Consider the following 17,978-nt stretch of genomic DNA (forward strand, 5'->3'; position numbering starts at 1 on the left):
AAATCCTGAAAAAAAATAAAAATTTAAAGAATTTTTTCATTAAATTAAATAAAATGTAAATAAATAACGCACATCGCATAGAATACACAAGCAACACACAAACAAACAGACACATTAAAATTTACATTTTTTCATATTCCACACTGATGCCGCTCAAACTATACGAACAACATTTAAAATATACAAACAAAAAATATTTAATAAAAAATCGCTTATAACATACTTACAAAATTGTTGCTTGATCAGTTCATTTCGGATTTTCATCGGGACAAGATCGTACGGTCTTTCTAAAAAAAGTTTGTTTTTGTGGAAATTTCTTTTTAAATTTTTATTGTTTTAAATTAATTATTTTTTGTCAACTTTACCTACAAAAAAACAATAAAAAGGTGATTCAACTTAATTTTGTGACATTTTTTAATTTTTTTTTCAAACTTACGTCATGCGGCGATCTAATACCAAAAAAAAATCAAATCTAGAACAAACTGGAAAAATTTCCTCCCATACGATTTTTTGATGCTGCGTTTAAAAATAGATTATTACAAAATATTATAAAAAAAAAGTATAAATAAAAAAAATTCTCACCAAAGTGTTTGTTATTGTTATTTTATTGGCGAGATGACGATGATATGAGTCAGGAAAAGACAATTTTTTCTAAAATTATTATTTTCAATTAAAATGGAGAAAAATTGTGTGACATCATATAAAACTTAAAGATAATGTCGACACCGCGTGATGTCTTCTACTCGTCAAGTGCAAGTGTGCATCAACCGGCTGATCTAGTTATTTTTAGATCGAAATGGACAACTGCATGTCGTTGATGGTTTTTTATATTAAAAAAATAAAAATAAAAGAAATTAATGAAGAAATATATTGTTGTGTGAAAAAGAGATTAAATAAAAAAGAATTGTGAAAGACATTTTAGTGTTAATGACATTTTTGACAGTTTTTTTATTGGATTTATGAGAGAAATGTTGCAAAATGAGATATTTTTAGGAGGATTTAACGGAAATGAAATTTGTTGGTTTTTTATAGAAAAAATATTTTTGCGATAATTTAATGAACGTTTTTATCTAAAAAGTTTTTAAATAAGTTTTTATTTATTTTTTTTTAAATTATCAAAAATTAAAATTTTCCGTGTAATTAATTACATTAATAAATAATCAAATATTTAATTAAATATTTATTAATTAAAAAATTAACAATTTTTTTCATAAATTTATTAAAATATTTTGAATTAATATTTTTTTATTCTATAAATTTAATTCTTTATTTAAATTCATTTTATTAATTTTTTATTTTATTTATTTATTTTTTTTTTGTTTTAATTATTTTTCAAAATTATGAAAAATTTAAATTGATAATTAAAATTTACTCATTTAATTAATTATATTTATAAATACGTTCAATAACATTTCTTTAATAATTTTTAGAACTGTTGAGAACAAAGAAAAAATTTAAAAAAAACTAAAATAAAATATTCTATATTTATTTTTTAAAATAAAATAAATAATTTTTTTAAATGATATTTTAAAATAAATAAATTAGGATGAAAAAAAAATTAAAATAAAAAAAAATTAAAAATGTTGAAATTTAATTTTTTCTAATTAAAAATTTAATCAAAAGAGATATTTTTAATATATAGCAGAGTGAAAAAAAATAAAAAAAATATATAAAAAAATTTAGATTCAAATAATTTTTTTTTTCTAATATAAACTTTGAATAATTTTAAAAAAAAATTTCTCTTCTTCAAAAAATTTAATAATTGAACGTAGCAAAATTTTATCTTTTTATCTTAAAAAAATTACAAAATTATTATTAACAACCCAAAAATTAAATAATTTCAATAAAAAAATAAATTCTTACCTTTCTTAGAATTCCCATTTAAGTCTATTTCTTCGTCAAATTATTAAAATCTCCAATAAATCATATTTCATCACGTAAAATATTCTAGAAAACCAATTTAAATTCCAAAATTGTCTCTTGATGACGCAAATAAAACAAGCAACCAGTCGCCTCCATCGAGCAATATTTAATCTTTTCTCTTTCATTTCATTTTATAGCTTCTTCTGCTACTCTTCTATTGTTTATTAAACACTCCCGTGCTCTGTCAATACCCATATCCGCCCACGTACCCCCAAAACGTAAATAAATTCAACGAAAATGGCAAAAACACCGGCAATCGGTATCGATCTCGGTAAGTCTGTGACGTGTCTGGCTGCTTAAAATATTTTTCGGGTAAATAACTTGTGACTCATGAATTTTTGAATAGGAACGACATACTCTTGCGTTGGTTGCTGGCAACATGGACGTGTCGAGATTATCGCAAACGATCAAGGGAACCGCACGACTCCCAGTTATGTCGCGTTCAATGACACCGAACGGTAAATTAATTCAAAATGATATTTTTTTTAATTGCACACTGAGTCCCTTTTGTTAACGTTACAGCTTAATTGGCGATGCTGCTAAAAATCAGGTATGTTACCATATGTTCGTACAATTAGCAGCGCACGTACGTCAGCAGCACCATTTTTAGAAGTGATACACATTCGAATGTCGATTCGTGTCATGTTCTCGTGCCATATATGGCAAAATATTAGTGGAATTTATACGATTTTGTTGCGTTTCAGGTTGCGCTGAACCCGAAAAATACGGTTTTTGATGCGAAACGATTGATTGGAAGACGTTTTGATGATCAAAAGATTCAAGAGGATATCAAGCATTGGCCTTTTACGGTTGTTAATGATGGAGGCAAGCCTAAAATTCAGGTAGAGTTCAAGGGAGAGACGAAAAAATTCGCTCCAGAAGAGATTAGCTCAATGGTTCTCGTGAAAATGAAGGAAATTGCCGAAGTTTATTTGGGCGGCAAAATTACGGATGCTGTGGTAAGTTTTTAATTTGTTCTAAAAATTTTAAATTCTAAAAAAAATTGCCAAAAAAGTTAAATAATAAAAAAAATCAAAAAATTAAATGTAAAATTATTCGACTAAAAAAATCTTATTAAAAAAAAATTTTTTTTTTGAATCAACTTGAATCTTCAAATATACAAAAATTGAAGTTTAGGTAATTTTTATTTATTTTTTTTTCTTTACTCACGAAAAAAGTTATATTTATTCAGTTTTAAAGTTGAATTTGCTCAGTTAATTTATATTTTTTCATTACATTAAGAAATGAAAAAAAAATATTTTTTTACTCACAAAAATTTTTTAAATATTTACCTAATATAAATATTTATTTAAAAAAATTTAATAAATTTACAAAAATCCAAAAATAATTTTAAAAAATCACAAACTATTTAATTTTAAATTTAATTCATTTTTTCTGTTTATATATTTTTTAATTTATTTTATTAAAAAAATATTTTAAAAATTTTTAAATAAATATAAAAATTGTAAATTAATTCAAAAGTCACATTCTAAATTAATTTAAATACACTGAACATTAAAAAAATCAAATTTAAAATTTTTTGAAAAATTGCAAATGATCTTTACGAAAAAAAATATTTTAAATCAACCTGAATTTTTTAAATGCACAAAAATTGCTTAAAAATCGAAATTTCTTACGAAAAAAAAAAATAAATTTGTTCATTTAATTTGTATTTTAATTGCATTAAAAAAAAAAAAAAATAAAAAAAAATTAAATTAAATTAAAAAATAAATTTAAAAGATTATAAAAAAAAATAATTAATTAATTTTTTAAAAATTATTTTTAAAAATTAGTTTTAAAATATTCAAAAAAAAAAAAAAATTAAAAATTCATGTTAAATTGAAAAATTAATAAATAATTAACTGAACGAATTCAACTACTGTATTAAACGAAAAAATTAACTTTTTGCTTCAGAAAAGTAAAAAAATCGATTTTTTACGTTTTTCTGATTATTTTTTAATCACAAAAAAAATTTTTTTTTCTAAGATTTAAGTTTTTTTATATTTTTTTGTTAAAAACTCACCTGAAATCCCTTTTCCACAGATCACTGTTCCCGCTTACTTCAACGACGGTCAACGCCAAGCCACGAAAGATGCAGGAGCCATCGCTGGTCTCAACGTTCTTCGTATCATCAACGAACCTACCGCTGCTGCCTTAGCTTATGGCTTAGATAAAAACCTCAAGGGCGACAAAAACGTCTTGATTTTCGATTTGGGCGGCGGTACCTTCGACGTCAGTATCTTAGCGATCGACGAAGGTTCCTTGTTCGAGGTCAAATCGACAGCTGGCGACACTCATTTAGGCGGCGAAGATTTCGATAATCGCCTTGTCACCTATTTCGTCGATGAATTCAAACGCAAGTTTAAGAAAGATATGAGCGGAAATGCTCGTTCTTTGCGTCGTTTGAGAACTGCTTGCGAACGCGCAAAACGTACGTTGTCAAGTAGCACAGAAGCGAGCTTGGAAATTGACGCCTTGTACGAAGGAGTTGATTTTTACTCGAAAATCACTCGGGCAAGGTTTGAAGAGTTGTGCATGGATTTATTCCGATCCACAATGCAACCTGTTGAAAGAGCTTTGAATGATGCGAAACTCGATAAGGCATCAATTCACGATGTGGTTCTTGTTGGAGGTTCAACTCGTATTCCAAAAGTTCAGAAATTGTTGCAAGATTTCTTCAATGGAAAATCTTTGAACCTTTCGATCAATCCAGATGAAGCTGTGGCTTATGGCGCTGCAGTTCAAGCCGCCATTTTGAGCGGAGATGGAAGCTCCAAGATCCAAGATGTGCTTTTGGTTGATGTAGCTCCGTTATCTTTGGGTATCGAAACTGCCGGCGGGGTCTTTACAAAACTCGTCGAACGCAATTCTCGAATTCCCTGCAAGCAAAGTCAAATGTTCACGACTTACAGCGACAATCAGAACGCTGTTACCATTCAAGTCTTTGAAGGTGAACGTGCCATGACGAAAGACAACAATTTACTCGGAACTTTTAATCTTACGGGAATTCCTCCTGCCCCGCGTGGCGTTCCCAAGATCGAAGTCGCCTTCAACTTGAATGCTGATGGCATCTTGAACGTAACAGCTCGCGATACGAGCACCAATAAATCCGAAACAATCACAATTACGAACGACAAGGGACGCCTTTCCAAAGCTGATATCGATAAAATGTTGGCAGAAGCGGAAAAATATCGCGAAGAGGACGAGAAACAACGTGAAAAGGTCGCTGCCCGAAATCAACTCGAAGGATACATTTTCAGTTGCAAACAAGCAGTTGAAGATGTTCCTTCAGACAAGTTGAGTGACTCTGATAAACAAGTTGTCAAGGACAAATGTTCTGCTGAGATGGCATGGCTCGATGCAAATACCTTAGCAGAAAAGGAAGAATACGAACATCGCTTGAAGGAACTCCAAAAGGTCTGTTCGCCGATCATGATGAAATTGCATCAAGCAGGCGGTGCTCAGAAAGAAGGTCCTCGAGTTGAGGAAGCCGAGTAATTTTTTGCTTTTAATTTGCCGTTAAAAATCAATTTATCAAATATTTATTATTTTATTCTGTACATTCGATACAGTGAACGCAGGAGCATTTTATATTTAATTATTATTACCGAAAAAAAAAATATTTTTGATTAATTTTTCATTGAAATAAATTTCATTAACAGACGCATATTTTTGAGGCGAAATTGATTTTGGTTCAGTGTATGATATTTTGACGAGTTAATTAAAAACCAGAAAATGAATTTGGAATATTGGTTAATTATGTAGTGAAATTTCCGGGAAAATCCTATCCGAAAATAGATCAAGGTAAAAACGCTTTTAAATTGAATGTGAAATATGTAAGTATTATTTTTTAAATGTTTTTGATAGTAAAAAAATAAATTATTTTCTCGATTTTTAAGTAAATTTTATAAAATTTTTATATAAAGAAATCTTTCTTAAAAAAGTAAAAAAATAATTAATTTTTTTTAAGGAATTATTTTCTATTTAAAAAAAGTCATCAAATTTTCAAAATTAATAATTTTAATAATTTGGACAAAATATGATTAATTCACAAATATTTAGATTAAATTGAATTAAATTTAACTTTTTTCTAAAGCTTATTTCCGAAAAATACAAAAAGAAATAAAATAATAAAACTTAAACACGATCAAAGTGTATTTGCCAAATACCTTCTATTTTCTATTTGAACATAAGAATTTTAGGTCAACTTATAAATAATTGGACTAAAAAAAATATATTTAAAAAAAAATATAATTAAAAAAAATATTCAATAAAAGATATTAAAAAAAAATATTTGAAAAACCTTTTGAAAAAATAATTATAAAAAATCTTTAAAAAAATAAAAAAATTATTTTAAAAAAATTTATGAAAGAAAAATTAATTGAAAGAAAAAAATAAAAAAAAAGTTATTTAAAAAAAATTAATTTAAAAAAAAAAATTTTATTAAAAAATATTTTTAGATATTAAAATAATTTAAAAAAATTAAAAAAATTAAAAAAAAAATTAAAAAAAAAATTAAAAAAAAAATTAAAAAAATATTTAAAAAAAATAATAAAAAAAATATTAAAAAAAAATGTTTAGGTAAAAAAAAAATTATTTTTAAAAAATACGAAAAAAAATTTAAAAAAAATATATTAAAAAATTACAATGCTACTTCAAACACTAATAATTTGACTTAAAATCCTAACGTTGAATTAGAATTTTTTTTACAATTTTTACGTCATTTTGATTATTTTAAACGACAACTCAAAAAATTATTTATATCAGAACAATATGAAATGTACTTACATTTTCATCTAAAATAGTTTCAGTTCAGGTTGCTACATTGGCAAATGGCTTTGACAAGATCATTTCAGTATTTGATTTTGAAGAAGTAACCAATAGTAAGAAGTTGGTTTGAATATTTATCGATGGTCTAAATAGATTTTTTGCTTCTTAACATTTATGACTCCCAAAAAAATGTTAAAATTTTAGCTCGTACAAATCCTAAAAAAATTAAAAAGAAGTAAAGTTACTTACTGAAAGTCACAAAAAAAGCTTACAATGCACTTTACATCCATCTAAATACTGCACGAAAAAAAAACCACAACTAACAACATTTTATTCGACAAATTATCTTGGCGTACAAATTGCAGAACAACATAATTAATTGAAATTCATGCAATTATCATCCTTCAAAATCAATTTGCTTCTACTCTATTACGTGTTACAAATTCATTCAATCCGCTCCAAATAGTCCACATACCTTACTACAACAAAAAAAAAACAAGCAACATCATGAAAAATATTGAAATAGAGATCACTGCTAGATAATGGTTTCCCCATCGAAGCATATGTCTCGTCGTCGTCGTTCTCGTCGTTTTTGTACCGTACAACAAATATGCTAATTTCCGTAATGCAAAATAACCATAAAACAAACTCCTGCGATATTTTGTGTCGACCGCTTGTTTTTTGTTGTTTGAAGCTTTCCCGCCATTTACACGATACCGCCATCCATAACAATACCATTATTATCGTCATCATCATTGTTAAATGAAAAATAAACATATTTAGCCTGCGAAATTTTATATATTCGTAAATTATTGAGTGGCTACCATTTTTGTTGTGTTTAGCGTGAAAAATCTGTAAATGGTCAATCTGCGATTTTTCTGACAAACACGCGATTTTACGGGTACTTGTTATCATTAAAATTAATATCGCGGATTTGCGATGAAAAGAGAAATTGTTAATTAAAAATTTTTTTAGCTAACTTTTTTTTTGACAGGCTCATATGTGGGAATGTTAATTACATTACCGGCATTTATTATTTAAAACGATGATAATTTGATTGGAAACATGTGTAGGTTAATTTTAATGAGTGTTCAAGTTGAAAAGTGATCCAATATGGCGTCTGTCTTTTATAGCTTCAAATTATTTGTATTTGAATAAAAATTATCACAAATATTGTGTTTGAAAGCTCAAGTGAAGAACCTTAAGAAGAATCAATTGATCCCTTAAAAAAGATCAGATTAATCTTTAAGAGATTTTCTGATCTCTTGAGCTTTAAGGGATTAATTCAACTTCAAAGTTCAACTTTATGTATCAATTTGATTCCTTAAAAAGGCACTTTGATTCTTTAAGAAGCCAATTTGACCCCTTCAAGAGGTTATTTTGTTGCCTTTAGAGGTTATGCAAATCAATAACTTCACAATTTAGGTACCTCTTGAAGGGGTCAAATTGACTTCTTATGGAATCAAATTGACTTCGTAAAAGATCAAATTGACCTCCTAACGGATCAACTTGATACTTAAAGTTGAACTTTTGTGGTTAATGAATCCCTTAAAGCTCAAAAGATTGGAAATCCTATTAAAACTTAATCTAATCTTTTAAGGGATCAATTGATTCTTTTTAACGTACTTCAGATGAATTTCCAACAGAACAAAAAATTCACTTTAGGAGATAATCTGATGGCTTAAACCTTAAAAGAAGAGTTTTCCACGTTTTTCGTTTGTAGAATCTTAAACTTTTATTTAGCATTGTTTAATTGATGATTCGTTGTTAAGGATCATGTTTGGACAAAACAAAATGGGTCATGAATAGGATGCCACACTGGATCCAAGATGGCCTGATAACAAAAATTAATGTTTTAATTGATGATTCTCAAAGTCACAAATGATTCTCTTTCTTAAATTTTACCTTAATTTATAAAAAAATAAAATTAAATCAAGTACTCAAATTAATTCTAGTTCTCAATCCTCACCTAGAAGAATAAAATTACATGTTTCTTCGTTCGCTTATTCTTTCAGAGTGAGGTTTTTCTTAATTTTTGTGACGTTTAGCGTAAAAATCTAAATCAAATTGTTCATAGGGCAATTTTTTAAAAAAATCATCAGGTAATATTGTTCAATGTTCATATTGTCTCCAAAATTATTATAGATTTTCACAATATAGGCACAATAACATTAGCATGATAGTTGGTTTTTGTTCGTTTTTCATTCAGTTGTTTCAAATTGTGAAAATTTATGATACTTAAAAGCCAAGGTTCTTTATTTTCCTGTACAAAATAATCAAATCTCAATAAATTCTTACCTTCTGTTGACTGAAAATGCGCTCGAATCCTCCATATGTCATCAAAACTCCAAACTTTTCCTCTACTAACTTGATTACATGAACGATAAAGCCCGTTCAAACAAACATATCAAATATTATTAAATGAAGTAACATCACAAAAACAGCCAAAATCCGGATTAACTCAAGACTACCTTTGATATGTAATATCAAGCTTTGACGGAGTCTTTGAGTAAGCCCAAAGACAAACATCATAAATTAACTCAAATTTTGTATTTTTCATCAAAATATTCCCCCAACTCTCATCTCTATGGCAGCAACTTACGACACACCATCAGCTTACATCATAAAATCTAGCATTTTGAGCAAATTGTATTCCCACACGATTGCAAACATATTGTTTTAAGTCTTGTGAAAACAATAATCCAGACATTATTGACTTTTCCACAAAATTAAATTCAGTATCGAATTTATCGCCAATCGTTCGGTAAATTGATCAAATTTCTAACCTCTAATGAATTATGATTAAAAAATTCCGTGAAAAATATTAAAAGTAATAAAAGAGCAATAAAAGGAAATTCATCAAAATTTTATCTCGTTCGCGATTTTTTTTTTGTGTCAAATCAAAGAAAAAATTTTTTGTCATAAAAGACACAATAAGGTTGGTAAATTGCTTCTGTTTTGTCTTTTTTTGCACTAAAATAAAACTTCAACAAAGAAATTTCTTTTTTTTTAATCTCGAGTAAAAATTGATAACGAAAAAAAAGGGAAACGTGCACGAAAAAAAAATCTATCGCTCGATGATAGAAGAAAAGCAGGGCAGGAAAAGACATATTGTTCGGTGTCAAAGCAATGACAATCTCGATGAAATCGATGTACAAGTACCACGACGACGACAATAACACGTTTGCTGATAAACACAAAAGGAACGAAGACAAGAGGAGAGCAGCAAAAAAAATAGATTGATAAAACATGAAAACAAACGGCTTTAACAAATTGATTTGCCACTGTTATCTCGTCTTCGTTATGTCACTTTGTTGTCTCTCGCGTCGTTCTCACGAACTAGGTTGATAAATTTTCTTTTTTTTTTGTATTTTGTGGCAAATGATGGAGACGCCTGGTTCATTTCCATAAATGCGAATTTAAGAAAGTAGTATCTTTAACTTGAAATTCAAGTAGAATTGCTTTCAGCACAGTGACACGGAGGATATTGATTTTGCGATGTCATTTCACGATCTGAGGAACAAGATAATGTCAAGCTTTTTTTTTCATAGAAAAAATGTATAGAAGGAATTCTGGACATCATTAAATGTTCAATGTTCCTTAGAAAAGGAAATTCAACTCGAAAATTTAATGATCTGTTAATGAAAAGTGAAAAAAAAATTAAAAGAAAATTTTTAAAATACTTCAATTTTAATCTTATATTGATGATGATCGTATGAAAGATTAATGAACTGAAACGAAAATGAAAAATTATGATTTAAAGTTTTATGACCAACATTTAAAATTAACATTGAAAATTTTTATGTTGAAAATAAAATTTAAAAAAAATAATTAATTATTTTATAATTTTAAATTAATTTTTAATTTCAAATTAATTATTTTGTTTTAATTAATTTTTAAAAGTTTCATTTTAGAGTTAAAAAAAATAAATTATTTATGAAATAATTTTAAAATATTTTTTTTAATCAATTTTTAAAATTAATTATTTTTTTTAATAATTTTTCAAAATTTTTTTTTGAAGTTTAGAATTAAAAATTTAATTTTTAAAGTATAATTTTTTTTAAATTTAATGAATTTTGGCAAATTAATCAAAAAAATTTGAAAAATTTCCTAAATGTCAATTCAAAAAATGACCGTTAAAAATTTGAAAATCGCTTTTCTGCTAATTCAACTCAAAAATTGAAAATTTATTTAAAAATTAACTTTTTTAATACAATTTACACTCCATGAACATCAGTTTTAATCCCATAAATTGTTCAAAATAACTCATCCAAGTCGAAACCAAACAACTTTGATAATCGATATTATTTAATTCAAAACACAACAATTTTCAGGTCACATCAGAGGTTAGCTTTGATGATGACAAATCATAATACTACATATTTGGGATTGATTGCAATACATTGCAATTCCCACATTCACCAACAAAGACACAGAAATACACTCGAATCCGTACACTTGAAATCAATTTGTATTAAAATGAAAGCTTTTAACCAGAAACATTTCCTTCATTATCGAATATTCATGTTTCGTATCATCATGGTTCGGTGAGATAAAATATAGGTTACCAAGATACAATTTCAATATTTCGATCATTTATCATAACTTTAACGTGCATATCTTATTGTGCGGTACGAAATGCCTAAAAGATTAATTTTCTGCCAAAAAAGTAAAATAAGGAGAAGAAAAAGAAATCAAAATGTGATAAAGGAACATCTTTTTGACGAAGCAAAAGTATAAATAATAAGGGGAGACAAATCCCATTGTTGATGTCGTCGTCGTCGTCGTTGTCGCTCGTAGAAATAAAGTCTTGACATATTTATTGTTATCTTAGGCTTTGTCCCCATTTTAACTTGCGAGAGTTTTAGCACCGAATGAAAGGACAATCTGTTGATACGACATGTTGTAACCGATGACAGCTCCGATGTTTGATTGATTAATTGGCTAATAAATATCAAGAAAAGTTATTTGTTGGATGCCAATTACATTCGAGTAAGTATCAATGACAAACTTTTTTTTTTGTTTTCTAATAAATAATATTCGAATCGAACAGATGATGATTGATATGATTTTATTGATTTTTTGGATTTCATATCATCAAATCGTAATTTCATATAAAAACTTTTTCATTTTTAATGAAATTGCACAGAAAATAAATAAACTTTTACATCTCAATATAAATCTTATGAGAAAACTATCGTCTTTGTACCTGCGAAAATTTATCATTAAATAAATGGAGAAAAGCTCAAAAGACGAAAAGAGATGAAGAAGACAATGAAACTCATTTGAATATGTTTGTTTAGACAAGAAGAAGAAGAAGAAAAGTTTGTCTGTGTTAATCAAGTCAAGTTTTTCTCGCATATCGACAAGCAAGTGCACTTCAATCGTGAATAAACAATGGATAAGAAGAGATGAGGTGAAAGTCAATATAGAAAAGCAAAAAATAAAACTTTGATATCGGGCAATCAATGAAGAGTTAAAACTAACTTGCGGCGGTAAATTTTATTCATTGATGGATTTTGTGTGGTTATGATGAATTTATAGGGTGACTCATAAGTAAGTATTTTTTTTTTTGACATTTAAGTAGTGATAAAATTAATTAAAAATCTAAAATTAAAATATATATTTTAAGAGTTTCTTTCAAATTTCTTAAAATTGAAAAAATGATAAAGTAAGAAAAAAAAACCAATTTTTTTATTAAATCTCTCAAGATTTTCAAATATTTTCCTTCAAATTTTATTAAATTTTTACAAATTTAGTTTAATATGCAAAAAAAAAATAAATTACGAAATTAGTTTACTTAAGATGAATCATTTCAGAATCGATAAAACTCAAAGTCTCAACAAATGATGAAAGACTGTCAAGCCGAGAGAAATTTTTGGAAGCAATAATAAGAATCTAAACTTCAGATCAAGAAGACAATAACGATGGATTGAACCAAATCAAGAAAGTTGACCATTGCAAAACTAGATTTCTTATGAACATAAGTGTTATTAGCGCGATTCTACAATGGGTTTTAGACAAAAATCCGACTAGTAAGAATACATACAGAATCATTCAACATGACAAATGTGGAGTAAAAAAATTCGAATGTGTGCGTTCTCATGAATACAACCAAACATATATTAGGTACCTTAAATAGAACTTTCCCTGAAAAATTAAAAATTAATGAAATTATTGAATGCCCCTCGCGATACATTAAATATGCCAATTAAGAAATTATTATTATTAGGTACCTTAACTTTTTCAGCAGTTGTCTGCTCAAATCCGCTTTCAATTTTGCTAATAGTTCCTCTACTTTATCTTCCTAAAGAGACTAAGAATATTTTTTTTTTTGTAAAGTACAATTTTTGTGTCCAAATGCCATGCAAGAAAAGGCCTTGTTTCATTTTAATTTTTATAAAAAATTTGTTTACTCTAACAAAGCGCTAATTTTAAATTATAGAATGGATGAAACAATCAACAAATTTTTATGTTTGATCGAATCAAATGAAAGATAAAATTTTTTGATATATTCCGTGAAGAAAAATTAAATTGTTTTTAGCAATTCAGTTTTCATTGATAGAACAATATCTACAGGTCTCATAATTTACATTAAAAAATTAAAAAAAAATAAAAGGTCACCCTGTAAATTTTTTAAAGTTCAAATCCGAAAGAAAAAAAATCAATTATTTCATGTATTTAAAATTTTTCTTTTTATTTATTGTTCATTATTATTTTTTATGCAATTTGATATCAATTCGTTATTTATTTTTCTTTTTAAATTTACACATTTTTTATTTGTTTACCAAAGAAAAAAAAATTCCAAAAACAAACCAAAAATTCCTTGTTTAAAATTTGAATCCTATTTTTATTTTATTTTACGATTATTATTAATCATTTATACTCAATTAATTAAATAACATAATAGTTTAGTAGTAAGATATTGATTTTTAAAGTTATTCTTATGTAAAAGTGTGGCCTGTACAAATCAGACACTATCTAAAACACGATCAGCAACCTCTAAATTTAAATTTTATCTCTTTTGTTCTATCATTTTTTTCATTGAATAAAAATCGTTTTCATTTATTTTGATTATTTAAGTTATTTCTGGGATTTTGAGGACCTTAGAGGGTTGATGAAAAATTGTTTAAAATTAGCTTTTTTTTACATATTGGATATTATTTGCTTTAATTTCAGTTTTCTTTTTTTTTATGTAAAATGGACAATTTGTTTGCTAATTTTTTTATTCTATAATATGTGAAATTGTTTCTTGTTTTTATGTAAGTTTAGGGGGTTTTTAATAATAATTTTTATTATTCATATTTGTTTTTTTTTTAATTAATAGATAGTTGTGGTCTAAGCTATTACCGGATTGGAGTCGGAATTGACTTCGTGGTGTTCACTGACGTGATTTTTGCTTTCCGCTTCGGCGGCAAGAGCTTTGTTAACTGCTTTATCACGGGCAGTTTGGAAAATGAGGGCATATGGAAAACGTTTTTGACACTCGATGCGATAGTTGTTCGATTCTTGCTCGGTTGCATCCAGATATTTGAGGTTTTCGTACACTTTTGCGCAGCTCTGTAATGAAAAATTTGTTAAAAAATGTTTTGAGGGAGTGAAAAGTTAATGATTGAAAGAAAAATTAAAAATATTTTCGATTTCATGAAATTAAAAGAAATATTGAAAGGGTATGTTTTAAAAAAAGTACAATTTTTTAAAAAAATTCAGAGAATTTTCGATATTTTTGTACATTAATCTTGAAAATTAATAATTTAAATTTTTTTTACTAAAAATCGATTAAATATTTGAAAATTTTAAGAAAATATTAACTTTTGAATTGATTTAATGAAAGTTTCGATATTTTTTGGCTTTTTAAAGCTTCTTTAAATTTATGCCTTATTTTTTATCAAACAAAAAAATTTATTCTCATATAAAAAGAGTCAATTTACACAATTTTTTTGAAAAAAAAAATTAAAATAAAAAAAATAATGAAAATAACATTAAAAAAATGATGAAAAATTTGTTGAGTAATTTTGTAAAAAATATTTTTAGAGAAGAAAATTCATGTAAAAATTCTAAAGAGGAGCAAATTTTTTTTTAAATTGAAATTTTTTAAAAATTTTTGAAAAATAATTAAAAATAAATTAAAATAATTTAATTTTTTGGAATTAAAAATGATAATTTTTGATCGAATTTTTAACTTTTTTCTGCTCCTTTCGATTTTTTTAAATAAAAATTTTTAAATAAATTTTAAGAAATTAAAATTTTAATCAAAAAATAAATAAAAAATTATTTATTTTCTTACATTTTAAATAAAATATTTGATATTAAAATTTTTATAAAAATAAAAAAAAAAGAAATCGAAAAAATTTTTGGATAATTTTTAGGTAGATAAAAAATTTACCTCTAACGTTTGTTTCTCCAAATTAAAGCTCGTAATCTTGTCTATTGCTTCCTTTCGTTTCGTCTTGTCCGTCGAGTACATCCATTTGGCAGTTTCGAGCAAATGTTCCATGGATCCAGCATGTTTCTTCGTAAACTGCTCCGCCAACTGTTTCGCCGTGCATCCGTTAAACAAATTTTTCCGCTCAGCATCGATCACCGTCTTGACATTCGGATCCATTTCCGCTTGTTGCTTATCCAAAATGTCATGATATCGCAAAAGACACGAATAAACACCCGGATGCTCTGGATCGATGCGCATCGCACGCTTCACCGCCTGCAACATGAGCAACAACTTATTCTTGCGATAATAAATTTCAAACGACATGAGATGCGTCTCAATTCTGTCTTTGGCTAAAAGTTGCAGCGGCTTCAAAAACTCAATTGCCTTCTCGAGCGGCTTTTCCGGACGTGCTAATTTATCCGGAATTAACTCATCAAGTTGCGGCGCTTCCGGATCCCCATCCGCATTTTGCGCTTGACGCGATTTATTGTGTTGCTCCTTCTTGACTTGCGCTTGTTGTTGCTGCGCACTTTCAAGTTCCGCCTTTTTCTTGGCTTTTCGTTGCTTGTTTCGCAGTTTTTTTAGTTCGCTAGGCGGCAAATTCTCCGAATCGATATCTTCGCTCGAGGATTCGGCGGGCAGGGGTTTGTCAAAAAGTCGGATGTAAACTTCGATGGCGCATTTGGCGGCCTTGAAGTAAAACGGATGTCGTCGCAGGACATCTTCAAGTCGCAAAAGTCCCACGTACGAACGCAACGTCATTTTTCGCATGCAATATGTGTGAAAATCGAATTGATCCTCGATGATTTCCGCAAAATGTCGTTCAACTTCGTGACATTTTTTGAGGGCGTCGCCGTACTTTTCCATGCGTTTGTAGGCGAGCGCGCATTCCGTTTGGAACCACATGCATTGCATCTCGTTGAGGTTCTCCATGGCAGAGACGCCTTCTCGCGTGAATTTCGCGCAAATTTCTTCCGCTTCTTTAAGTTGATTCGCACGCAGCATGTACTTGGCGCACTTTGAGTTGATATAACGATCCGCCGTATCCAAGCTCTGAGCTTCGTTCAACCAATAAACGGCAGTTTCGGTATCACCGGCATGCTTAAAAATCCTTCCCTTGGTCACAAAAAGCTCAATTAGGGTCGGAGTGTGTTCAATTGCGGCGTCAATGTACTTGAGAGCGACTTCCGTTTCACGCAAAAAGTCAAAATGCTGCGCCAAAAAGTACAAACTCCACAAAAGTGCGGATGCGGGTTCGCGTTCGGCATTTTTTTCCTTGTCCCCGGCGCTAAAATGACCGGAAACCTTCAAATTTTCGACGTAACTTTCGACTAATTGAGCAATTACTGCGACTTTTTCCTTGTCTTTGTACAGCGAACGCAGCGAAACGAAGAGCGGCGGGACTCCTTTGCGGATATTTTGTCTCAAGTAGGTGTCGATGAGCTCGTGGAACGTTTTTCCCTTGGCAACGTCCAAGGGGAGGCGTTTCGGGCAAATTGCCCGCGGATATTCTTGTTGCATCTCACGATAAAGTGCCAAAATCTCGTCTTCTTTCGTGATGCGACGCGATTCGATGAGTTTTTTGTAGTACAGAGTATTTTCCGGATTGCGTTTTATCAAGTCCTTGTAAATTTCGACGGCATCCGCGAATCGCTCGAGTTTAAGGCACAAATCTCCCTTCGTCTCCTTCACCGCCAACTTATCGAGGATTTCCGGCTCGAATTTTTCCAAATGTTGCATCGCCCTTAAATAATTTCCCGACTCCTTTATGACCTGATTTTGGTACAGCAGCAGCTCGCTGTGTTTGTAGTCGTGCGATTCGACGGTTTGCGAGTCACGGAACGACTCCAAAATGTCGCAGGCCGTGTCGTAGTCGCCCAAAAGGTGATAACTCATCGCAAAACCGATCCACGAGGCGTGCTGTGAGGGCCGCAACTTGAAAAGTTGGTATCTCGTGTCTCGATACCCCTCGAGATCGCGCATCTGGATCTGCAACAGCGACAAGTCACGCAAAATTTGGATGTTGTCTTTGTCCCATTTGAGGGCGTTGCGATAACATTTGATCGCTTCGTCGTACTTTTTGTCCGTGCGCTGCAAAATTCCGTAGACGTGCCAGCATACGTGACTCTTGAGATCGTTGCGAAGACCGCGTTTCACATGCTCGTAGGCCTCCTCTTTGCGACCGAGGCAATTTAGCGTCAATCCCTTCATTGCCAACGTTTCGCCGTGCTCCGTGAACTTGGGATTTGTGAGAATCATCTTTGCCAGCTTCAGGCCGTTCTTGTACTGTTTCATCTCGTAACATTTCTACGGCGAGAAAAAACCAAAATTTGAGGTTAATTTCAATTAAAAAACACAAAAAATTCAAAAAACGAGAGGAATTTTGCTGGAAATCCACAAAAAATTGAAGAATTTTACTGAAATTCATCGAGATCCGCTGCCGAAATGCTACAACTTGCATAAAATGTATTTTTAGAAACCTCGTGAACTCGCAAACATTCGCACAAAATCGATTTAAAAATTTTTTGTATTGACAATTTTTGTCGAAAATCAATGCGACACGGCACTTACCAATATTTTGCGGAAAAGAGCACTTTCCTTAGGCGGTAATGGATCGCTGCTAGGCATTTTTGGCTTGTTATTTTAACGAGGATTCCTCAAATTTTTGCGACAACTTTAAATTCACGATTTTCTTTTTGGCTGTCAATTTCGTGAGACGAATGAAAGTGATAAATTTCGCTAATTCAAATTAATTTTTATCACTTTCATTCGTCTCAACATTGAATTAGCATGAAAAAAAATTTAAATGAATTAGAAAAAGGCAATTTTTTAATTTTTCATAAACAAAAAAAAAATT

The 17,978-nt window shown here is 29.1% G+C and overlaps 2 protein-coding genes across 2 annotated transcripts; one reads left to right on the plus strand and one right to left on the minus strand.

Annotated features, from left to right (window-relative positions):
- The first annotated feature begins 258 nt into the window (after positions 1–258).
- LOC134833907 (heat shock 70 kDa protein cognate 2-like) lies at positions 259–5,581 on the plus strand. Its single transcript, XM_063848402.1, has 6 exons — positions 259–386; positions 2,061–2,194; positions 2,270–2,381; positions 2,446–2,473; positions 2,628–2,882; positions 3,967–5,581. The coding sequence occupies exons 2-6, from the start codon at positions 2,161–2,163 to the stop codon at positions 5,419–5,421; spliced, it is 1,884 nt and encodes a 627-aa protein (XP_063704472.1). The 5' UTR covers positions 259–386; positions 2,061–2,160; the 3' UTR covers positions 5,422–5,581.
- Positions 5,582–13,439: 7,858 nt separating this feature from the next.
- Positions 13,440–17,833, minus strand: LOC134834321 (N-alpha-acetyltransferase 15, NatA auxiliary subunit). The gene is made up of 3 exons (XM_063848943.1): positions 17,693–17,833; positions 15,080–17,428; positions 13,440–14,253 (listed from the first exon to the last, which is right to left on the minus strand). Exons 1-3 carry the CDS (start codon positions 17,747–17,749, stop codon positions 14,032–14,034), a joined length of 2,628 nt encoding a protein of 875 aa, XP_063705013.1. The 5' UTR covers positions 17,750–17,833; the 3' UTR covers positions 13,440–14,031.
- Positions 17,834–17,978: the final 145 nt, after the last annotated feature.

Source organism: Culicoides brevitarsis, chromosome 3 (assembly GCF_036172545.1).
Source record: "Culicoides brevitarsis isolate CSIRO-B50_1 chromosome 3, AGI_CSIRO_Cbre_v1, whole genome shotgun sequence".
In the NCBI taxonomy this organism is placed as follows: Eukaryota; Metazoa; Arthropoda; class Insecta; order Diptera; family Ceratopogonidae; genus Culicoides; species Culicoides brevitarsis.

Bases quoted from the DNA above. Each gene is read 5' to 3' on its own strand.
- LOC134833907 (XM_063848402.1), top strand. From the start codon at position 2,161: ATGGCAAAAACACCGGCAATCGGTATCGATCTCG. The intron at 2,195-2,269 runs GTAAGTCTGTGA...ATTTTTGAATAG, and splicing joins GGCAATCGGTATCGATCTCG to GAACGACATACTCTTGCGTT. The intron at 2,883-3,966 runs GTAAGTTTTTAA...CCTTTTCCACAG, and splicing joins GCAAAATTACGGATGCTGTG to ATCACTGTTCCCGCTTACTT.
- LOC134834321 (XM_063848943.1), bottom strand. From the start codon at position 17,749: ATGCCTAGCAGCGATCCATTACCGCCTAAGGAAAGTGCTCTTTTCCGC. The intron at 17,429-17,692 runs GTAAGTGCCGTG...TTCTCGCCGTAG, and splicing joins CTCTTTTCCGCAAAATATTG to AAATGTTACGAGATGAAACA. The intron at 14,254-15,079 runs GTAAATTTTTTA...TTTTCATTACAG, and splicing joins TGGAGAAACAAACGTTAGAG to AGCTGCGCAAAAGTGTACGA.